The sequence below is a fragment of the Myxocyprinus asiaticus genome, chromosome 40, assembly GCF_019703515.2.
Source record: "Myxocyprinus asiaticus isolate MX2 ecotype Aquarium Trade chromosome 40, UBuf_Myxa_2, whole genome shotgun sequence".
NCBI lineage: Eukaryota > Metazoa > Chordata > Actinopteri > Cypriniformes > Catostomidae > Myxocyprinus > Myxocyprinus asiaticus.
Genome location: NC_059383.1, coordinates 21,114,153 through 21,138,894, shown reverse-complemented (window position 1 = coordinate 21,138,894; position 24,742 = coordinate 21,114,153). Strand labels below are relative to the sequence as shown.

Sequence of the window (24,742 nt, the reverse complement as noted above, 5' to 3'; positions counted from 1 at the left end):
ACGATATATTATCTTGCTTCAAATTGTTCATTGTTCGTAATTGGATATCCACGAACATGTATAAAACAAAACTTTCGCAGAGTTCATGCCAGCCTTCTGAGAACGAGCAAATCATCGTGTAACTGATGATTATTGTAGCCTTTGACGTCGCATATGCCAAATCATGCCAGTCATGTAACCGAATCCCCTTGTGTACACCGACGTGCTGCATGCATGATGGCAGTTTGACTGTCGTGAATGCATTGAGGGGAAACGTTGACCTTCATGTTCTCTTTAGAAAGTGAGTCTTGAAATCCTTGCATTGGCAGGGGAACAGAAAAATTTGTAGAAATTCTACAATTTTTATTGCCTTGACAATAGGCTATACATTTAAGATAGAAAGACATTATGACGTTAACACAATAAATGATACTTTTTAATTGGAAATCGTGGAACAAGGTGGGAATAAAATACTTTATTTTTGTTAACTGTAGCTCTCCATTGAATAGATTTATTATAGTTTGAGAAATGCAGACAACTTTAAGAATATAAATATTGATCTATATGCAATGTTTTTTTTTTTTTTTTTTTTTTTTTGCAATACATTTAATTTGTTAATATCTATTAAGTACCATGTAATTTGTGACCATGCATTCAAAAGCTTTACAAGTCATACCATTTTTAAAGTTTTGAATGGTGTTGCTATGGTTTTCATTTTAAAAATATCTCTGAGAGAGAAAAAAAAAAAAGAAATTAGGGGGAAAAAGTAATTGATTCCATAATTTTCAATGACTGAATTTAATTAAACCACTGAATTAAAGATCCATCACAGAGATCAGATCTATTTCTGAAAATACTGGCTGAAGTCCAGTGATGTTGTCCTGTGGAGTCTAGGCTTGGGTAGAATAAAGGTTTAATATCCAGCTGGGTAAATCAGAGCACACTGGTTCTGTTGGCTGGCCTCTCGGTTCTTAGCATCAATAAGAAGGAGTGGCATGTGTCTGTGTTGACTGATAATGTCGCAGATCCGCTCAAAAGTCTGTCAGAAACAATCAAGAGCATTACTAACTTTTAATGACAGTCATTTTGCATGTATACCTATAAAGTTCTGGATGTAAAAAAAAAAATTTGCAGTGAAAAAATAAACAAGTGTTTGGATACCTCTGAGCCTTTTAGACCAGTGCCAAGCATGAAGCCATCTCTTTCTCTGCGTATCTGAATGTTGTAAACTTTTTCCTGGTACAGTACCACGAGTGTGTAGGGCTGGTTAGAGGAGCGATTTGAGCTGTCTCGCACAAGGAACGCCCCATCCTAACAGAGAGCACATTTCAAATGGATAACTTTGTTAAATTCAAAGCCAAGATAAAAAATGACATTTTTAGTCTATGTGTTCCTTTAAGTTTGCATAAGAATAAGAACACACTTATATCTGCCATGATGTGGTTAAATTGAACACAGTGATCTCACCCTGTTTACTCTTCTCAGACAGCTCTCTGCCTCACCACGGGTGATCTTTCCAACATACCAAGCTGGGTCCATGTCCTATAGATGGAAAAATTCAAAAGATTCAAAATAGATATTAGGGGGAAAAATGCCAAATAGTTCTTTGCATTTGTCTAAGAGAAAAAAAAGTTACATTTAACCATGATAATTGTTATGTCTTGAATCCAATTTAACCAACTATTAATATGAAAGATATTTTGTAAGAAAAAAATCTTTTTTTTTTTCTTTTTTTTTTAACACTGTACAAGAAATGCTCTCAAGCAGCTCCAAAGAAGAAATGTAGTTCAAGAATGCCATCTGCTGGTTGCTTTAGTATAATTGTTTTAACACAGCTCAAGAATTTCAACATACCTGCTTGCTGCTCCCTGTGTCTGGTTGTGGCAGTGCTGCTCTTGGACTACTCCGTTGAGCAATCGTTGCTTTTATTAAACAAAATAAGGAATTCATTTTTTTAATTTATTGAATATATAGTAAGAATGATCAAACAAGTGTAATAATGAATCCAGGCTATGATGCTCACCTTTCTGCAGTTCTGCTGGTAGCAATCGACTGGAACTAACACTGTGAAAAATGAGGGGGTGGCAGATGGGGAATTACCATTATGAGAATATCTGCACCACAACTGATATCTTTACTGAATGTGGGGATTAATTCAGCCATAACAGCTAGTATGTTATGCATGTGTAACTCTATTTAAAGGTTTTTAAATAGAGTTACACAACATGCAACAATGTCCATGTTTTGCTGACACCAGTGTTCTCAAAGTCATCTGAATATGTACCTGTCTGTTTGAAAAGACTGTCCATGTGTCCTTGGCGGTCTTGGTGATGGATTCCTGGCATGCAATGGAAAAGTGTTGGAGGTATGCCTGGCAGCTGTAAAAATCACAGGATATCAAAACATTGGATTCTTGTGGTTACGGCATACATTCAGCAGTTTATTGATATTACAGCTTATAACTGTTCTACCAAAAAGTACGCAAAACTTGACCAAGAAAGAAACACTTGCTTACTGTCATCATGAAACTGTTGGGAGCAAAGAAAGAAAATAAAAGCGTGAGTGACTTTCTTTATGCTGCGAGTATTTTATAATCACAGTTAAACAAATTCAAATAAATTACTTTTTATGCTTTTCATGTTAAAGATAGATAGGTAGATAGATAGATAGATGACAGACAGATAGATATCTAAGTGTGATTACCTCATTTCTGTGATCAAGTTGATGTCTGTTTGAAATAAAGAAATACAGGTTACAGTGACGTGGTGTAAATGAACAGAAAACTGCAAGAGCACCTCTGACAACTGAAGTATGTTTGTTCAATGCACTATATCTCATGTGTTATTAGTAGGGCTGTCAACAGATAAACATTTTTGATTGAATTAATAATATGATATGCCGATTAATTAATCAAATTAATTACAATGAATCACATACGTATTTGCTGAGAAATCCCTCAAATAACAATAATTCAATATATAATGGTTAAATAGTTATAAATAGTTAATTAAAAATATAGGCCTAATATATATTACAGTATATATAAGTAATTCTGATAAATAAAATGCATTTCATAATTGTGGCAGACGAGTAAAGCATTGATAAGACAATACAAAAATTGGCTTTAGAAGGCAATATATTATTTATTTCCATATTATTAAACATAAGACTTTCAGTGGCCTACAATCCACAGCAATCCATTCTGCTTTGCCATTTTAACTTACTGCCCCCTGCTGAAAACAGGTGGTACTTTAAACTTGAATTGCACCGAAGGTAGGAATATTACTTATTTTGGTCCGTCCGGAGATGTGAATAATTGCTTTAATATTTGTTTTTATTTATTTATTTTTATTTATTTATTTTTTACGTGTTATCAGGGACTAATCACTTCGGTTCGTTCTGAGTATAAACTGTATTGTTTTTTTAGTTTGGATGACCCACAGCCTCTCTTCCACATTCTGTCCACGGTTGGAAAGAAATAAAAGAACGATTAATCAAAAAAACATTTAAAAACATTTCTTTTTTTTTAAATGACAGTACTGTGTGCTAAGGGTGGGTGAAATACCAGCTGCAATGTTGCCAGATCTCACAGGAGGAACAAGAGTCCTGGTCTGCAAAAACAAGCCCAAAATAAGGCACGTGTCTCACCAACATTAGCGAAAATAAGTTATTACATTTTTTCCTGTGTGGCGTATTTATCAGCATAGAAGTCATTACAGCATACAGTTAATTCAAGTTAATAATCAAATATAATTTTAATTACAGATCTGCTTCTCAGTCAAAACCTGACAGCATCAAATCTGTATTAATGCATTATATCTAATAATAATTCAGTGAAGTCTTGGAACAACTGAGAAATGTACTTTTTACCTCTAATAATGTTTTCCTTGTATCTGGATTAACCGTGAATCTATATGTAATAATTATACAAAGTTGTTAAAAAGGTCTTCATTCACAGAATGCTTAATTCACAATGGGCAGTTAGGCAAAGAAATATATAAGGCAGCAGTTGAATGAAATTAACCTGTTATTACTGGTTAAGAGCATTTAAAAAAAATTATTCACGCGGCAACAGTTGAAAATGACTTTTTCCCCATATTTGGTTACGTTCTGCAAACAAATTCATTCATTTTTGGTTTTAGTTTGTGCTCCAAGCATTTTTAGTCCCTGAGCGTTATTTTTTATATAAGTAATCCCATTGAATTAACACATTAAAGGGATAGTTCACCCAGAAATGAAAATTCTCTCATCATTTACTCACCCTCATGATATCCCAGATGTGTATGACTTTCTTTCTTCAGCAAAACACATTTGAAGAAAAATATCTCGGCTTAGTGTGTCCTTAAATTGCAAGTGAATGGAGATCAGACCCTTTGCAGCTCCAGAAATCACAGACAGTCAGCATAAACGTCATCCATACGATTCCAGCGGTTAATGTCTTAGTGATACGTGATACGATTGCTTTTGGTGCAAAAAAGATAAATATTTCAGTACTTTTTAACTATAAAGCACCACTTCCGGTCAGCATCATTATGCGCGTTTGACGTAAATGCGTTGGCATGTAAGACACTCGAGAACGGATGCATGTGCAACACACCTGTAAGAGCAGCACTGTTTACAACCGAGTAGGAGGATCACCATCCACTTAAATTTAAGGACCTACTGAGCTGAGATATTTTTCTATTTTTCATCAAATCTGTTCTGCAGAAGAAAGAAAGTCATACACACCTGGGAAATCATGAGGGTGAGTAAATGATGAGAGAATTTTCATTTTTGGGTGAACTATCCTTTAAATCAACAGCCCTAGTTATATGGTATGCCTGACTGACCCCTAGTTCTCTCTGAATAATAAAGTTGTGTTGCTGACCGGTTTTGAGAGTAGCCTGGGGTAACAGATGAGGCACTCCTCCTCACACCAGAAGGAGGAAGTGAGGGTTTGGGAATTCTCATTGGGTCTCCTGGCATCTCCACTGCCACTGCAGGTAGTCTGAGAGGAGCAGCACTGTTGCTATAGGATAAAAGCATTTTAGTTGTTTGTTTTACAGAGACAAATCTAGCTTGAAAAGAAAGAGACTTAAATTACACCTCTTATATAGTGCATGTATTTGATGTAAGCAGATGTCATTTGAATTTTCATAGTGCTATAAAATAAAACCAAGCCCATTATGGAAATGTAATCTTACAAAAGACTAAATTGCCATACTAAATACCATCATCTTACTAAAGCTCACACTTTATCATGTGCATATGTCATTTCTTAGACCAAAGCAGACCACAAACCACAGCTCACACTTTAAATGACAGAATAGATCACTGTGTGACAAATATTCAAATTTCAGCTATGCTCTGTCCTATTCTCTCTTGTCCTCTGAGCGATACAGTGGAGTTATAACTTCAAACAAATTTATATCTGCAAAAGACGAAAACAAAATAAATATCTGTACCTTTTTGGTAGTTGAGAAACCTGCAGGAAGAAGAAATAAATATTAGTATTTCAAATGGATAGACCAAATAGTAGAAACCAGGTCATTTATAGGTCTAGGATATAAGCATCTTTGGTCTATGTAAGGCTTTCTGTAAGAAGATTTAATGATCTATGCCTCAGTAAACAACAAATACGCTGTTTTCTAATTCTGTGCTAACTACTGTTTGGGAAATGCAGAGAAAACTGGGTGAAGTGAAAAGTGAAAAACAAAACAAATAAATGTAACTGAAATTGCTTAAGCACATAGACTCAACAGGATGAGATAAACTTACCCTGTCTAGTGAGCTACTGCCCCTTACACCTGTAAAGACACAAAAGTGTAAAGAACAAGATTGACAAAACACAACCACAGAGATCCCTTCGCAAACCAGGTCATGCATCTATTTTTGAGGGGTCACCAGTGATACCTGGTGCCCTAGCTGTGAGAAAAATTAAAAACACTTTTTAACAATTTAGTTGTTCAATACAATTTTACAATATTAGATGTATCAGTCTAGTGATTATGATTTTACATAGCATGAAAGTGGATCCGAGTTCAAATCCCATTTAAAAAAATAAAATAAACCAAGCATAATTGCAACTGACGGTCAGTGATCACAAAAAATTTAAATGGGCATAATGCTTTTGATCAAATTTACCAAGGTCACTTAGAAAGTGCATTTAGAAATAAAAGTGTGACTGCAACCACTGTTAAAATGAAACGGGACCTGCTACAGGTGAGGGATGGCTCCTGTCCAGCACTCCTGGCTTTTTACTGCGGTCCACACGAGGTGCTATAAGAGCAAGAGACAGTAGCGAGGAATAAGAGCATATAAAGGGGTATAAGATGAACAACATCATATATAGTACAAACACATAAAGCATTGTCTTAATCAGTATTTTTGTATTTTAATTCAGTAAAAAACATTCTTGAAAACAATAATTTTTGGCGAAACAAAATTACCCAAGATATCAAGACTTGGTTTCAGAGAATATAGATTATATAGATTATATATATATATTTTTTACTGCATTAGCAAATTGATAGTTTGTGTTTTAAGTATAAATCTAAAAGCTTAAATCAAGAAAAACGCTTTTTTTTTTTTTTCACATGGGGTAGAAAAATAAGCATAATTTAAGAAATATCCTCTGAATATTTTCTTAGTATTTTTCCTCTCTGGTAAATCTTGCTTTAAGGATTTTTATAGAGAGATATAGTGGAAAACAAGACAAAGATACTAAATTAAGAAAATTATTTATTTATTTGTATTTTGGTATTTTTTGCAGTGAACAAACATTCTTACCAGGGTTTCTTTTTGGGGCCTGCTCTTCTCTTGCATGTAGTCCAAACTACAGAATTCAAAGTAGCATGTTATGAATTAGAAGACTCAAAAAGATAAATAAAAGACAAAGAGGGTCACTGTTACTGTTTGGAAGTACGAAGAACTCACACTTGGCCTCTCCACAAGAGGAAGAAAAGGGCCAGGGCCATGGCCAGGTCCAGGACGCTCTGGAGGCACAGGAGGTTGGCTCCTGTTCACGCCACGGCTACGATTATTATCTGATAAAGCAAGTAATCAATACCGAATCAATAACAATCAAACTTATTAATAGTAATCAATATGACTTATCCAACAGAGAAAGAGCATATGTCTCTAGGATTTATAACATTACAGCAGTAGTTCGAGGTTCTCAACCTTTTTTGACAAAGGCTCCATTGTCTAAGACCATATTCAAAGCATCCACCCAAAACTAGGATTGTCAATAGATTGAAATAATTAATCACAATTAATTTTGTGAGTCCAGAACTGTCCAAAGAGCTGTTTGTTCTGCAACAAAGACAATAATGTATGTTTTATTTTTTTTTTTTTTTTACAATACAAATTTAAGGGACCAAATTGAAAATAACATGGTTGTATGATGCACAGTAAAGGTCTGCATCACCTCAGTACATGGTAAGACAACTTTTGCCATTTAGTTTAAACGTGAAATGCAGCCACTCATATGTTTTGACATTTCATGTATAGCTCTTGCAGGCCCCTTGGAAGTTTGCTGAGGCCCCCTGGTTGAGAACCACTGTATTTCAGAGTAGAAAAGGATCGTGCACAGTTCTGTGTACCAATATAATCGCTGTTTTCTATGGGTTTAACAGGACAGATCTGGGGCATGTCATCAGAAGGCTCGATTGGTGGTGGCTCATAGCTATTGTCACTGTCTGATCCGTCCAGTGGAGACTCATAATCTCCACCGCTAGCTTCGTCTTCGCCATTTGAATCAGGATTCTCGTAATCATCCTCGCTGTCCTTCATAATGAAAGAACAGATGTATTGGGCCAATCACAAATGATGCTGGACACTTGAAAGCAGTTCAAGACTTGATTTTAAGGGATAGCTCACCCAGAAATTTGAATTCTGCCATCATTTACTCATTGTCATGTCTTTTGAAACCCGTTTGACTTGCTTTATTCCGTGGAACACAAAAGTATGTATTAATAGCTGAATGTCCAAGCTGCACTTGTCCATACAATGAAAGTGAATGGAGACCACAACTGTCAAGCAAGATTTTCAGTGAATAACGATTTAATTTGGGCCTGTTCCTCACACAAAGCTGTTGCATGGCTTCAGGAGACTTGGAATATAGCACATAAGTCATACGGACCACTTTAACAGTGCCTTTTGTCCCTTTTGGATCTTGACAGTCCTTTGTCCACTTTAACTGTTTGAAAGAGAGCAGTTCGAAATTCCAATAACTTCTCCATGGGTGTTACATGGATTATAGAAAGTCATACAGGTTTGAAAAAACATAAGTGTGAGTAAATGATGACAGAATTTTCATTTTGGATTGAACTATCCCTTTAGGAGAAAGACTTACAAACTCCTCAGAGTCCCATGCTTGTTCCTCATGGTCAACTGAAACTAGAAAGAAGAGAGAACTTTAAAACAATATATTTAAAAAAATGGCGTGTTGTTATATTTATAACTTTATATCTTCTGTACCTGGTGGTTGTGGATAGTTGGGGACTGGTTGTGATGGCCTGTTACAAAAACATTAGTTATCTAATTACAGTAGTTATAATACAATATTAATGATGCATACATGTACAATTATAATAACATGTACTTGCCTTATTGTTGGAATTTGTGGAAAGAATCTCTTCTTTTCTTTGTTGATTTCTTGACAAATCTTGGAGATAAGTCTAAAGGGAAACTCCAATTTCAAATCCTCAAAACTCAATCAGCTTTTGTGGCATGTTTTTAGTTAGTAGGTGTTAAAAGACTAAGTATAGCTGCTTAGTCTAAGGGAATATCACATCTTTGCAACAGAATGTTATCATTGCTGTATGTACTAGCTGAGGTTTCAGCTCAGGCAGGATGTGGTAACTGAAACAATTTTTGAACCCTTATTATGCGTACCTGACACTGCTCAACAACAAGCTAACAGCAATGACCTTACTACAACATTACAATATCACAATCACACATCTCATGCCAGATATTGTTTTGGGGAAAATCAATGAATTTGTCTTCATTTTTGAGTAATTTAAGTGTGTGGGGTTTCAACCATTTCACATCATACATGCACTATAAAAAAGCTTCCGCATCAGCGCAATGGTTCCTGCCATATCTGCCTGTCTTGGTTTATCTTTCCTGTGCAGTGTTTCCTCTTAATGTCACACTGTCATCTATGATGTTCTTGCACATTTCTACCTGGTTTGTACTCTTTTAGTAGGTAGAGCAATATAGAAACATTTATTTAAAATCATTTGAAAGTATTTGTAAAAAATTGAAAAGTTTGTCTTTGAATACTGTGGATATGATAAATTATTCTGCGATTTATGCTTATTAAATAAAGCTTTATTTTACATTAAAAATTAGTTCACCCCAAACTGAAAAGGCACAATGGCAGCCTCAGTCACCATTCACTTTTATTGCATTTTTTTGGAATGGTGAAAGTGAATGGTGACTCAGGCTGCCATTTTGCCTAGCAGTTCATTTTGTGTTCTACTGAATAAAGAAAGTCATACGGGGTTAAAACAACATAAGGGTGAGTAAATGATGACAGACTTATCACTTTGGGGTGAACTATCCCTTTAACATGCTTAATTTACTTCAGTGCCAAGAGTACAGCAGCAATTTACGTTCAACAAATTAGGAAAAGCTTAATAACCTATTCACTAAATATAGGCACAAAAATATACAAGCAGTACTTACGGTGCATGAAGCTTAGGGAACTTTTGAATATCATTTTCAGACATACTCTACAAAAATGAACAAATTAAAACTATTTACACAGACTTTACTGGACACAGTCATTATTTATGACCATAGTTTAAATGAATTTAATTATGCATAGGGGAGACCAGGGCTAGTTGTCACATTTCTTTCTACAGTGAATATAATGGTAGGTTTATTTTTGACAGTCTACGTTCCTTAACGTCTTGGCTGGAAAAATGTTTTTGAGCTTTTCCACTGTTATCCCGCCCAAAAAAGGCTCTTCAGCTAAATTTAAACAGTAAAACAATTATGAACCACAAAACAATGCATGACATTTCTACATTTTAAAAGCTAATGCAAAAAATGATCAAACCATTGTTTTGGAGGGTAAAATTCACAAGAAATATTCAATTTTAACAGGGTTTTGAACCTGGTGTTTCAAACCAACATACAAAACTACAGTCAATAATTGGATATTTGACTCAAAACCTTACTGACGTATATCCCTTATGACAACTTCCCATACAACTAGCCACAGCCCCCATATATATCACTTTTATGGTCTACAATGTCTCTGACTCAGACATTCTAACATTTTTTGGAAGTTTTAGTTTCTAATAACAGCACTTCCTAATTTTTTTTATTATGATACCACAATGAATCCTTAACCATCTATTTTATAAAGGGAAATTTTGTTCTGTCCCACAGCCCATGACAAATATGACTATATTTATAAAGACTAAGTTCCAAATTCCAAAGGCTACTTATCTGCAGATAAACCCATTAACAAAAAACATAGCATGATTTTCTTGTTGAGATCACAGACTGTGGCATTTGACTGAAAAAATGTTTCCAAAGGTACATACCAGGAATCGTTGTCCATTTATGTTATATCGTGCAACAACCTTATCACATCCAATTAGATTCCTCTAATGATGATAATAAAAAATAACAAAAAAGGTCAATAAGATATGTATGGCATTACAAATATGAATAGAATAGAACAAAATATGAATGGTTCTTTTTCTTTTTTTTGGCTAGATGAGGTCTCTGAATGTTAGATTCAGTAGTGCTACTTCATAACAAAGCCTCTTAATTACCACTGTTTTAAACTGTATCAAACTGAGATCTGTGTTGAAATTGTCAACAAATTTACATTTGTAGATGGAAAGAGAAAACAACTTACTCTCTTCAGAAAGTCAGCTAACTGATGTGAATCCCAGCCCATAACTTCAGATTTGGATGGAACACTATCAAAACTCATTGTTGACTGGTCTTAAATATGAGTAAAAAAATTCCAGATATGCTCAAGCATTGAAAAACTGCTGCGTCTCTAACAGTGAGCTCACAGTGTGCCAGACATCATGTTGCCGAGAACACAAGGAGACAGACAAACAGACTTGCGCAGTATCAAAAGAGTGTTGTTTAGTTTAGAAAGATATAAATATAACAAAACAAAAAACTTTATCAAGTTAGTGTATTAATGGTAAATAATAAGCAAGCAAGAAAGACTAGAGAGCCAAAAAAAGAGAAAGAAGTCACAGAAGGAAATAAATAAAAATAGATGACAGAATCACTCAAATGTCACTTTCAAATAAGAAAAAAAGGAGAGATACTGATATGCTAAGATTACATACAGTAAATGCTAACACAACATTTTAAAAAAACCTAAGAAACCAACAACCGAATTTGTCTGAGAGCACTTTGAAAAGAATGATATTCACTTCCCCAGAGACTTCCTGTTAAAGATTGTTGTGACAACTAGGGGAAGTACAGCCCCTTTATGGAAAAAAGAAGTTATTATTTCATAACATCAATAAAAGTGTATTGGTTATTTCAACTTCACTCCCTCTGGTTGATGTATAGATTTGGACATCAAAATATCTCTTGAACCTTGAATCTCTTGAAGTGCTTCCTAATAACGTGACCTCTTGATAGTATTAGGCGAAATAACAAACGATGCAAATCTAAAAATTTATTTGTTCATTTTGCCAGTTCCACAAGTCATGTGATCCTGAAGGGCTTTGTGATTTTTGCAGCCTGGATTTTATTACGTTACATTATTAAAACACTAAAAACATAAACATGGTAAATATTGGACTTTCTGAACACAAACAATCTTGCCAATAGCTAAAATTAGTTTGCAATGTTAATGTCAGCATTCCACATAAACAGTTTGAAATTTAGTTTTGAATTTGTTGAGGACATCAAGACATGTTTCAAACATCCTGTTCGAGAATGCGGACGATGTGTTCCTTGATTATTATTGAACGTTTTTTGGACTTATTTTCAAAAACATCAAATACATTTTAAATCCAAATCTTGATCTGGATATTTAGCTAACAACCAGTGCTAATCAGCTGACAAGCTGGTCATCAGATTGACTTGTTTGTGATTAACAATAAACAAAGAAAAGCTAAACATACACTATATTGCCAAAAGTATTCGCTCATCTGCCATTAGACGCATATGAACTTAAGTGACATCCCATTCTTAATCCATAGGGTTTAATATGACGTCGGCCCACCCTTTGCAGCTATAACAGCTTCAACTCTTCTGGGAAGGCTTTCCACAAGGTTTAGGAGTGTGTTTATGGGAATTTTTGACCATTCTTCCAGAAGCGCATTTGTGAGGTCAGACACTGATGTTGGACGAGAAGGCCTGGCTCGCAGTCTTTGCTCTAATTCATCCCAAAGGTGCTCTATCGGGTTGAGGTCAGGACTCTGTGCAGGCCAGTCAAGTTCTTCCACACCAAACTCGCTCATCCATGTCTTTATGGACATTGCTTTGTGCACTGGTGTGCAGTCATGTTGGAACAGGAAGGGGCCATCCCCAAACTGTTCCCACAAAGTTGGGAGCATGGAATTGTCCAAAATCTCTTGGTATGCTGAAGCATTCAGAGTTCCTTTCACTGGAACTAAGGGGCCAAGCCCAGCTCCTGAAAAACAACCCCACACCATAATCCCCCCCTCCACCAAACTTCACAGTTGGCACAATGCAGTCAGACAAGTACCGTTCTCCTGGCAACCGCCAAACCCAGACTTGTCCATCAGATTGCCAGATGGAGAAGCGTGATTTGTCACTCCAGAGAACGCTTCTCCACTGCTCTAGAGTCCAGTGGCGGCGTGCTTTACACCACTGCATCCGACGCTTTGCATTGCACTTGGTGATGTATGGCTTGGATGCAGCTGCTCGGCCATGGAAACCCATTCCATGAAGCTCTCTACGCACTGTTCTTGAGCTAATCTGAAGGCCACATGAACTTTGGAGGTCTGTAGCGATTGACTCTGCAGAAAGTTGGCGACCTCTGCGCACTATGCGCCTCAGCATCCGCTGACCCCGCTCTGTCATTTTACGTGGCCTACCACTTCGTGGCTGAGTTGCTGTCATTCCCAATCGCTTCCACTTTGTTATAATACCACTGACAGTTGACTGTGGAATATTTAGTAGCGAGGAAATTTCATGACTGGACTTGTTGCACAGGTGGCATCCTATCACAGTACCACGCTGGAATTCACTGAGCTCCTGAGAGCGGCCCATTCTTTCACAAATGTTTGTAGAAGCAGTCTGCATGCCTAGGTGCTTCATTTTATACACCTGTGGCCATGGAAGTGATTGGAACACCTGAATTCAATTATTTGGATGGGTGAGCGAATACTTTTGACAATATAGTGTATATACAAAGAATCAACCTTTAACCCCCACCACTACCCTCCCCAGTGAGCCAAATGTCTGAGACGAAATGCATAATAATAAAACAAAATCTTGGGTAAGGCCTAGCCCACCTTTGTCAACTGGCCTATGCAATTTACTGAAATGTAATCTGGGACATTTACCATTCCAAATGAAGGACTTCGCTATGCTATCAGATTGCTTAAAATAAGAGAGGGGGAAATCTATAGGTAGGGACTGTAGCAGATAGTTGAATTTTGGAATACAATTAATTTTAATAACATTAACATTCCCAATCATAGATAAATGTAATGAAGCCCAACTGCCCACATCGCTCAAAAATCTTTTTATTAAAGGGTCAAAATTAACTAACTAAATCACGCAAATTTGCTGGGTATAAAATACACAAATACTTAATGCCCTGTTTGGGCCACTGGAAGGCGCCCGGCTGAAAAGCTGTTACCAGGCAGTACGCTGTCAGAGCCAAAGCTTCGGATTTAGACCAATTAACTCTGTATCCTGGGAACTTAGAAAATAAATTAATAATTCTGTTTAGGCAAGGCATAGATCTAGTAGGGTCGGAGACGAATAATAAAATATAATCTGCATAAAGCAAAAGCTTATGCGCCACACCTCCCGCCACCACCCCTGGAAAATCATCCTCCTTTCTTATTGTGGCTGCCGGGTGCCCCTATCCAGAGTAAAATAACCTGAAATGAATCAATTTGTTTGTTCCACCCCTACCAGGTGTCTATAAAGTAACAATCCAACCAATAAAAGTATTTCCGAACCCGTACATTTCCAAAATCTTAAAAAGATAATCCCACTCTACCATATCAAACGCCTTTTTGACCACATGATATTGATGAAACGCCTAATGTTATCAGTAGAGCTACGGCCCCGAATAAACCCCACCTGATCTCTATGTATAAGAGATGTCATAACTTTACTTAATCTGTTAGCCAAAATATTTGACAATATTTTAACGTCTAGCTGAATCAGGTAAATTGGACGGTAACTCTTACACTCGCTTGGATCTTTGTCATTTTTAAGAATCAGACTGATCCGGGCTTGGTTGGTGGAAACTTTCCATTCTTTAATGATTCCATATAAACTTCTAGCAAAAGTGGAGCCAATTCTGTAGCATAAGATCTAAAAAAACTCAGCAGCAAAGCCATCTGGTCCCGGAGCCTTGCCTGTAGGCAAGGCCTTAATTACCTCGCCAAGCTCCTCCAAGGTTATCTCAGAACCAAGAGATTTTTTTTCCTCAGCCGTCAGTTTAGGAAGTTCTAATGGTTCCACAAATTGTATAATATCCTCATCAGTAGATGAAGACATGGAACTATAGAGATCAAGATAGAATTCTTTAAAAGCATTATTAATATCAATGGCTGAGGTAAATATTTCACCACCAGCAGATTTCACTGAGGGAATGGTAGAAAAGGACTCTCTCTGTTTTGTATATTAGCCAGAAGTTTTGCTGCCTTGTCCCCCGACTCAAAGTATGACTGTCTTGCCCTGAATAGCCAAAACTCCACCCTTCCGCGACAAATAGTATTACATCTGTATTTCAGTCGGGTCAGTTCTCTGAAGCCATCAAATGACATTCGGCGCTTCAGCTCTGCCTTGGCACTTTTAATATCCCCTTCCAACTCCACGAGTTCTCATGCTTTGGATTTTTTGGTGAATGAGGCATACTGTATAAGCCGGCCCCTAAGAACCGTGCCTCCCAAGCCAAGCCCACAGAGGATACTGAGGACCAATTGGTCTCCATATAAACATTGATTTCAGCCTTTAACATTCTTGTTTTCGGTGGAGGAAAACGCTGTTGTAGTGTGAATGAGAAGTGTAAACGTAGCAAAATCAATACATTTACAACTGAAAACGCGTTAGTGGCCTTTAAATATTTGCTATGTTGTCACTTGGACTTTTTTCACTGACAACAATTATGAGGGAAATTTATTATTATAATATTATTAATTAAAGATGAGTCTTAAAGTCTTTAAAAGGTAATTCACACTGGCCCCGACACATGGATATATACACCAACAGACACAGTTGTTGGGTTTTGCTAGATCAGTGTGAAAATGACAGTTCTTTCCCAACATTCTAAATCCAACAACAAACTTTAGAATGTTTGAAATTCTGGAGTTTGTTGGGGCAGCGTGAACCAGCCTTTAAAGGTTGGAAAGTTGTTTGTTGTTTTTATTTAAACAGGATTACAATAAAAGAAAAAAAAATTTCCCCAAATAAAACCCTCATTCCAAAAAAATAGCATGAGTGTGTAGAATACGTATTAGATTATGTTACATGTAATTCATTAGAATTATTTAACCACAGACTGATGATACAATATAGCTAACAGTTTAAATATTTATTTCAGTTTTGATTTGACCAATTTTAAAGATCATTTTGCCAGTTGTTTGTCAAAGGTTTTTGTGGAACAACAGCACCATCAAGTGGTTATTTAGGATTTAAAAAATTTAATCTTTCTAGTTTATATTGTTTTGTACTGGAAATACACTTAATATTTGGTACAATGTTTTAATGTAAAATAACCACAAAATAATACAATCCATCCATTCAATTAAAAAAAAAAAAAAAAAAAAAATGCACACAAACTGCTCAGTCGTTACACAGCACGAACGGTTTTGTCCTATCCTCCAGATCTGCCACACTGAATAAATGTATTCAGTTCTTGTCTTCCAAAAATGTTGCATTGCTTTAGCATTTCCTGTTCCATTCTGCAGAAGGGGTAATAGGTTTACTTCAGACTCAACTCACAAAAGAATAAATGCGTTATGCAGGCTTATTTACAACAATTACCTTACAACAACCTAATTATAATAAGGAGTGAATGCTGCTTTTTTCCTGACATTCTATAATCAAGGGTAAAAAAAACAAAAAACAGATCTGCCAACCAGAGTCTTTACCACACTAGCTGAAAGAGGAATATTTAACAATAGTATTTAACAAGCTGTATGGTCAAGGAATAGTAAAAGTTCTTGCATGTTTCAGTGATATGGGACCTGGTGTTCAGGGATACCAATACAGATAAGGCATTGGTAACAAACAGGTGAAAGAGAAATTGATCAGTGGCCTTTTTTGGAAGATCCAAACCCAGAGAATCCCATAACAGCAGCCATTTCATCCTCGTCTTCAAAGTTGAGCTCTTCTTCTGCCTTTCTTTTCTTTTCCTTCTGCTTCTCTTTTCTGTAGGCTTTTGCTTTCTCCTCCTTTACAACAGAACAAATCAGGACAACAGGCTATAAATAAAACTAAAATAAATAATAAATAAAATACAATTGTCTTCAGACAAACTGTCAGTATTGAAGAACAAAGTGAAATTTTTCATATTGTTAACAATCTTTTACTACATTTGTAGATTATTTTATTTGTCAAATAAGTTATTATTACCTATATGACAAGTTCATTGGACATAAGAAATGGTGATTAAAAAACGATTATGATTAGTTGGCTTTCATGACACATTTTGTTTGCCCATTACCTGTCAGTAAATGTGCAAATGAACCTAAATTTCAGCACTGACCTCCTCTCGCAACTCCTTTATTCGTTCCTCAAAATCGTACTCCTTCTGCTTTTCCTCCAACTTTTTCTTGTTTACTTCAAAACGGTTTTTTACTTGGTCCAATGAAGAGCGCTCTACTCGCATGGACATTCCCAGATTTCTCTGATCTGTTTAAGGGGAAAAAGGGAAAATCTGGTCATATTTACTCCTAAACTACTCCAAAGATAAGAATAAAGACCTTGTTTCTTACGTTTTTTGCCATTGATATGATCCAAAAAGTTTATGGAATCTTTTACCACACAATCACAGACATTGCAGTAGTATCTGAATGAAAAGAAGTTAAGAGGCAAATTAGGAAGACTGACACAAATATTAGAGTAACAAATAGCAGTACACCCAGAAATAAACATACATAAAGCAAACACAACCCTGAATGTTTGTGAATAATGATAAGTAGATGCTCACCCCCCCATCTCAGCCTGGGGTGTGGTCTTTGTGATGACAATAGTTTTCCCCAGTTTTGACTCCAGATCCACTTTATAATCTCTGTGGCGGAGGAGCTCCCGCTTGACGGGAGGCACAGGCTTGCCTTGAGAATAGGACAAAGAAATGCATGGATTACAAGGAAAACTGTTAATTATGCATACTTCCCATAAACATTTTTAATGCCATTTATTTGGACAAAATAAAGACATTCTAATCAAAAGAATTTATTGCAATTCGTGAGTCTGAGGTGAAAACAAACCCATTCATTTGACTTCATACAGTACTTTGCAATATTTGATTAAATATATCACTTCATTAATCTGGTCATTTACTAAATTAAATGCACCAAAAACACCAAACAAAGAAGCAGTAAAAGATTACAACAATGGTTTTGCATACCATCTTTTTTCTCTCTCTCCTCCGTAAGGCGTTTCTCAGCCAGCTGTTCATATTCATCTTTGTCCCATTTGCGCCGAAAATCATTCTTAGACTACAAAAGCAAGCAGACATTATAAAAGTCATTTTATTTCCATTCTGTACACTACTGCAATTATGACTCCTGCCATTTTGCACATTTCTTCCTCCTTACCCTCATTGTAAATAATATACTCTATTTAAAAAAAAAAAAAAAGCAAACTGGATCTAACTGGGCCAAAGAGAGAATTAGGCAGCCCAGATACATAACAACTACAAAACAAGTACATCAGAGTCTCTAGTTTGAGAAACAGACTCTTCACAGGTCCTAAACTGGCAGTGTCAATGACCAGTACATGCCAAACACCAGTTTGATCTGCAACAGTGAAGACTCTGGGATGTTGCCATTTTAGGGAGAGTTTCAAAGACAAACCCACGTCTGAAACTGGCAAATGAAAAGAAACAAGGCAAAGGGTAGAATGCGCTAAAGAGCTTAAAGACTGGATGGTAAATGAAAGTTTGAGGTTTTGAGTTGTTATTAGAAGAGTCTGATTATAAGGTCCATGAAGTGTCCTTTAAACCAATTAAGACCACATCTTTGGGAAGTGCTTCAGAAAACAGGTGATGAAAATTCACCTGAATATCTTAATAAAGTAAATTGACAACAAGAAGGCCTAAGATGTCATTGCTGCAAGTGGAGGATTCTTGGATGAAAAATACAGCTTTTATTTAAAAAGAAATAGTAATTTGCAACTTTATAAATGTTTTTACTGTAATTCTTGATTAATTTCAAACATCCTTGGTGAAGAACATTCATTCATCATTTTCTTTCAAAAACATAAAAAAAAAATATCATGGTAATTTCAAACTTCTGAACGGTAAAGTAGGCTATATATTTACTGTACTTAATTACTTAGGCTCCATATCTAATTTACACATTTATATTAACATATACTGTATATATATATTGCTACATACAAACCTTTTATTTTGCACATTCCGTAATATACCTTGCCTTCTGATAGGTTTTATCGTCGTTACATTGGCTACCTGTTAAATTTCGTATTAATTTTAAAATTCTGTTAACTACGTACAAAGCTTTGAATGGTCTAGCTCCGCAGTACTTAAGTGAACTTCTACACGCTATATTCCATCACGTTCATTATGATCGCAAAATTCTGGCCTGTTAATAGATCCTAGAATATCAAACTCCACAAAAGGAGGTAGATCCTTTTCATATTTGGCTCCTAAATTATGGAATAGTCTTCCTAACACTGTTCGGGATGCAGACACACTCACTCAGTTTAAGTCTAGACTAAAGACTCATCTATTTAGCCAGGCATACACCTAATTTATCCATCAACTCACAATTAGGCTGCTTAAGTTAGGTCTGCCGGAACCAGAAACACTGATCGTGATCTATAACTCTGCAATAAATTGAATGGCATCTATGCTAATATTATTCTATTTATTTCCCTGTCTCAACCTCGGGACTCCTATCCTGAGGTCATTAGAACTTCGTGTTGGACTCCACTGCTACGTATCTCTGAGTGATGATGACTAATAGCAGCCAGTACCAGCCAAACATCACTTCAGTCTATTATGATGGACTTCAGAAGATGAACTGATGCCAACTCCAACCATAAGACATGGGATACTTCATATGCCACTGCCTGAACCTTGGATTTAAGTTAGACCTCACCGAAATTACCTGCCGGTTGAACTGCGCAGCACCTCACTGATCTCTGCCTGCATCATCTTGGTCTAATGATGGACTACACTCTTAAAATGGAATACATAGACTATCAATAAATTGCCAACAAAAGCCTCTCTGTGAACTTCTGCAGTTAATCCAGGATGAACTTCAAAGACATTAGTCATTAATCTTACAGTTCATACAAAATCTTTGTTTAAACACTGATCCTTAACACTTACTTAGTTTAATAATTTTAAACCATGACTTGCACTGCACATAATTAAGTAATATTGGCATTATATTCATGCTGTTAGCCAGAGGGGAACTGGCCCCCACAGTGAGCCTGGTTTCACCCAAGGTTATTTTTCTCCATTAACCAACATCTTATGGAGTTTTGTGTTCCTTGCCACAGTCACCTTCGGCTTGCTCACTGGGTTTCTAAATACAATTATTATCTAATTACTTATTTTTAAACACAATTCACAATCGTATTTTATCAAACTACACAATGATGACTATTAAAGCATGATCTTCTGTGAAGCTGCTTTGAAACGATGTGTGTTGTGAAAGGCGCTATACAAATAAAAAAGACTTGACTATTACAATGATCATCTGCACTATACTAACATTTTGTACCCCATTTAATCAATTGCACTAGCATTCTTAACTCGTTTGCACTTTACCATAATTTCTTTTTATGCGTGTATATCCAGCTACATATTACTGTTTGCACTTCTGGTAAGATGCTAACTGTATTTCATTGAGTCTGTACGTGTACACTGATTCTGCACAGTGACAATAAAGTTGAATCGGATCACTGCTGCTGAAACTAACAGATCATGTACACAAAATTGAACAGGAATAAAACGTCAGTAATCATGTCGACAGTTTAGCAAGACTGTCGGCCAGCTAGATTCCAAAATGTCTCATAATTCAAAGATATCTGTTTTTTGTTTTTTTTTCTTTTCTTGAATATAACATAACAAAACAAAACCAGCTACCGTCACAACCTCAGTTAGCTTTGTCCTCCCATCTACTACAGAATTATTTAAAAAAATATTGTTCTCCACTACCAAGACAATAAAGTAAGAGCAGACTTTGTTCGTCGGCGATTCTCAATAACGCGGAATGATTAAGAAACTATAAACAAAAAAGAAAACAAAACCACTCTTGGCAATTTTCTTACCCCACTGCCTGATGCCATTTTGCTACCGTGGTGCCGTAAAGTGTTCGTGGCTGTCGTATACGTGTCGAAACTGCACAGGATGCCTTATTCACTATACAAATCTCCCTGTTTAATATAGAAATTAATGTCCGACACGTATTTCATCCCAAAAACTCTCAGGTTATAGTGTTTTATATTTTATTATTTAATATGATAAGTACTGCTGAGGAGGAATTAGGCCATAGAGGATTATGGAAACCATCAAAAAAAAAATTTGGTTAATAACTTGGATTTACTCGATTATACTTGCACTTTAGACACATTCCGTTTATAATACAGCGCAGTTGTTTCTGTTCACACGAAAGCATTAATATTTTATTTTACTTATTTTATTTTTTGATGATTGGCGGCCTTTTACCTTCCTCAATCGCACAGCCCCGCCCCCGTTACACCTGTCGCTGATAAAAAGCTTTGTGAAACGCAGCGCATTGTGTGGCTGTAGCCAAATTCAGCATGTCAACTCGGACAGAAACTCTTCTTCAAAGCCCCTTAGAGTCGCGGTGTGTATTTTTATTTTATTTTTTTTAATTTATTATTAACATAGGGCCTAATTTAAAAAAAAAAAATTCCTGTCAGTTTGGTTACACATAAGGTTATATTATGTCTCTTCATTGTAGAGGTCTGCCTTTTCACCTGTGGCCAACAGACATACCACATGACTTAAAGCCTAAAACACACCCATGTAGCCCAGAACCTTGGCTTCTTCCAGGCTGCAGTTCAGTGTATGATAGTTTTGTCAGGTAAAGTCAACATCTCTGCAAGTTGTGGAACAAAGTTGTGTTTTTTGTTTTGTTTTTTCCAGATTGCAAATTGATAACTGTATTGTCTGAACTGCAGATTCCCACCTACCAGCTGCTCTAAAACCCCACAGTTGACTTCACATAATGGAAAAAAAACATCTGCTGCTCAGAAGCCTTGCAGGTATTTTATTAAACAATTTTTGATGTTGTGAGGGCTGATGAATACAGAGAAGTATAGAAGTTTAGTACTTTAACATGTAGCTACTATTACAAATCACATGCTACCATTTATTTTAAAGAGCTGAAATATTGAGTTACAACATTAATGTATCTTTTCACCATTTTACTTTTTTAAATCTGTTTTCTGATCAGGTCTTCCATTCTTGAGAGGTGTATCCTGAAGATGTCTACAGCTAGTGTTGCTGTTGGAACGGAGGACATAGATGGAATCAAGAGGTCTGGTGTATGTCTTTTTAAAGTAGATCAATCATTCGGAGTTTGGTAAACTGGCTGAAACTAACTGGCTCAACAATGACTTCTGGTGTCAGGTGATTTGTAAACCATGAAAGGAACTTGTTTTTGTAGGTCACCTTCAGGGCGACAGTGGTGCTCCCACAATGCTGACCAAGCACAATTTGAGACTAATGAGGCAGTTTTGAAGCGCAGACAAAAACAGATTCAGTATGGAAAGAACACCTGTGGCTACCAAAACTATGTGCAGCAGGTTCCAAAGTGAGAATTAGGAAGAAGTCTTAACATGCTCTTTTTCTGACAGTGTTTGACAATGTTTTGTTCTTGAATTGCTGCATTAAACGTTGTGTAGCTAAGCATTATGGGTATTTTGATGCTTGTCATTTAACTGTTTAGGCCCCTGCGCATCTCTGGGATTCACCCTTCCACTCCCAACAAATACCGCAAATATAGCCGTAGATCTTGGGATATGCAAGTCAGGCTTTGGCGTAGAGCACTTCACGCATGGGATCCACCATCTGCCTCCCAGAAAGACATTGAGGGACAAGACCCAGTTGATCAACTGTAAGTCATACAAAAAAACAACTCTTAAGGACATTTTTAACTGGCCAATTTAAACTCTCTTTAGGCAGGACCTGCTTGAGAAGATGAATGCAGAGTTATGCGAATTTGGAGAAAAGGAGGGAACAAAGTGGGAGATGGCACCAGACTCTTGTGCTTCCATGATTTCTCAACCTAATGACATATCAACCGATAGTCCTTGGCTGTCTTTTAATGCCTCTCAAGTCAGTAGACCAGTAGTCCGTGTCCTTTTTTTGTGAAGGTAAATGTTGGATTCAGAGCTAATCTGGCTTATTTCCTCCAGGTTGGGGTCTCGTACCACCAGAGTCAAACCTCTCAGCTTGGATTGGGCTATACCTTCAGCAGTCACTTAACTGCTCAGGAGAATGTTCTAGGATGGTTGCGATTTCTCCTTGAGACTGACCACAACCTGAACCAGGCACCTTTGCTGCAAGAAGAGCCTTTCTGGAGATTTACATAGTGTCTTGTCAAATGATGTTAACTGTCTCCACAGAGCATGTGCAAAACTTTTTTTTTTGTCTGGCAGTGTTTGATGTTCTAAGAAAGATTACACTTTGATCACTGTCTCCTAGTTCAGTATGCTATGTATTTTGGCATCAAGGCATTCTCTCCAGATAAACGTTAACTATTGCACACTTTCACATACCAGTTATCACTACTTTGTTCTTGACTTTCTAATTTTTGACCTGGTGAAGAAATTTTTTTTTTTTTTTTTTTTTCTCTCTCTCTCCCAAAAGCAGTAAAGCACACATTCTGTTCCTTATTGGTTCCATGTTAACACTGTTTCTCCTGTTTGTCACGTCACTGTTTTTCTAAAAACAGACTAAGTTTAGACATTTTATTTTTATATATAGTGTGTGTGTGTGTGGCTCTCTAATATGAATGGAATGCAAAACTAATAAAGATGTGGACTGGCTGTAGTTGACTTGGCATATTTGTGATGAGTGACATTTATTTGAACTCGTTGCCCTACAGTATGATGTTGCACCATAGAGAGAATTATGATGCAGGCTTAACAGCACATTGCCATTATACTTGTAAATTATTTAGAAAATTAACAACCTCAATTTTTCATCTTGAAATAGTGGTTTGGAAAGATGCTTTGATCCATACAAATGCTTAAAGATGTACTCCATAAGTCTTTGTTCAAGACGTCTTTGACTTACACTGACATCTAAGGCTGTGGATGCAGCATCATTAAAATGCAATACTGATGCCATTTTAGAACATTTATATTAACCTGCAGCCATGAGTAAAAGTGTCCAATAACAGGGTGGTTACTGATATTGAGTAGTTTTCAGCTGGTCATGTGATCCTTACATGGCAGCACCCATGAGTGGACCCTCTTCATGTTGAATAAAACTGCTTTTATAAGGTTACTAATGTGACTGGTGTCTTCATTTCATGTGAATGATCATGATTTTATACCTACAGTATGTCAATTACAATTATTTATTTAGTAGTAAAACTTGGAGGAAAAAAATACACCTTTATACTCACCTTTTTCAAGATGTACCTACTGTGATATTGTGCTTTTCCCATTCAGATCACAGTAAGCGGAATGGAGATTTATTGCAACAATATGTTGGTCTCTGTAAAAAAAATAAATACAAAAAATACCATTGTTTTTACACACACACAAACAGGCAGCTGTGGTTGCCAGAATATGTAAAAAAAAAAATACAGTCAAAATGTAAACAACTTTACAGAACAACCTGTAAATTTTACAGTTTAAATCTGTTTTTAAGGGATAATTTATGGTGCGGTACCATCGTTTATATTATTAAATGATAAAATGAATATATTGACCTTCTGAAACTGTAAAAATTTGCTTTTCACTTTGTAATGGATTGTTAATCACCGTAATAATTATAGAAGGGCACATGATGACATGAATTTCATCAGTAGTGTCCCTTCCAGAAGCAATGACCAATAAACATGTAAAGACAGTGTTCAGTGTCACTCACACAAACACTAAACACCATCAGGGTAACATGTGAAATTAAAATAATCCAATAAACATTAATCTACATCAAATATAACACAGAACATCCCAAAATATATAACTGATATTAAAAATAAGAAGAAACATAACTATTCCCATAAAATATAATGAAATGTAATGGGTCACGCAGGGAATTCTGGGAACGCCCGGTTACTGTTTAACAATAATTTACCATAAAAAGTACATGTACTCTCTTAAATATAATATAATTCATACTGTTTACATCTAAATAAAAAATATTTTTTACAACATTTTACTGTAAACT

At 36.1% G+C, this 24,742-nt stretch overlaps 3 protein-coding genes across 3 annotated transcripts; 1 reads left to right on the top strand and 2 right to left on the bottom strand.

Annotated features, from left to right (window-relative positions):
- Window positions 1-439: 439 nt before the first annotated feature.
- On the bottom strand, window positions 440-11,392 carry LOC127431207 (lymphocyte cytosolic protein 2-like). Its single transcript, XM_051681526.1, has 21 exons — window positions 10,844-11,392; window positions 10,524-10,586; window positions 9,655-9,701; window positions 8,568-8,639; window positions 8,440-8,477; window positions 8,315-8,358; window positions 7,563-7,746; window positions 6,895-7,004; window positions 6,748-6,793; window positions 6,172-6,237; window positions 5,737-5,765; window positions 5,424-5,443; window positions 4,847-4,987; window positions 2,683-2,707; window positions 2,495-2,507; window positions 2,264-2,357; window positions 2,003-2,043; window positions 1,834-1,901; window positions 1,447-1,521; window positions 1,141-1,290; window positions 440-1,018 (listed from the first exon to the last, which is right to left on the bottom strand). Exons 1-21 carry the CDS (start codon window positions 10,919-10,921, stop codon window positions 893-895), a joined length of 1,530 nt encoding a protein of 509 aa, XP_051537486.1. The 5' UTR covers window positions 10,922-11,392; the 3' UTR covers window positions 440-892.
- A 4,264-nt stretch (window positions 11,393-15,656) lies between these two features.
- LOC127431225 (zinc finger matrin-type protein 2-like) lies at window positions 15,657-20,722 on the bottom strand. Its single transcript, XM_051681562.1, has 6 exons — window positions 20,641-20,722; window positions 17,744-17,834; window positions 17,324-17,447; window positions 17,109-17,182; window positions 16,880-17,025; window positions 15,657-16,565 (listed from the first exon to the last, which is right to left on the bottom strand). The coding sequence occupies exons 1-6, from the start codon at window positions 20,656-20,658 to the stop codon at window positions 16,422-16,424; spliced, it is 597 nt and encodes a 198-aa protein (XP_051537522.1). The 5' UTR covers window positions 20,659-20,722; the 3' UTR covers window positions 15,657-16,421.
- A 128-nt stretch (window positions 20,723-20,850) lies between these two features.
- On the top strand, window positions 20,851-23,808 carry LOC127431217 (oocyte-specific histone RNA stem-loop-binding protein 2-like). The gene is made up of 8 exons (XM_051681539.1): window positions 20,851-21,179; window positions 21,297-21,419; window positions 21,517-21,600; window positions 21,792-21,875; window positions 22,005-22,151; window positions 22,287-22,454; window positions 22,519-22,675; window positions 22,756-23,808. Exons 1-8 carry the CDS (start codon window positions 21,133-21,135, stop codon window positions 22,930-22,932), a joined length of 987 nt encoding a protein of 328 aa, XP_051537499.1. The 5' UTR covers window positions 20,851-21,132; the 3' UTR covers window positions 22,933-23,808.
- Window positions 23,809-24,742: the final 934 nt, after the last annotated feature.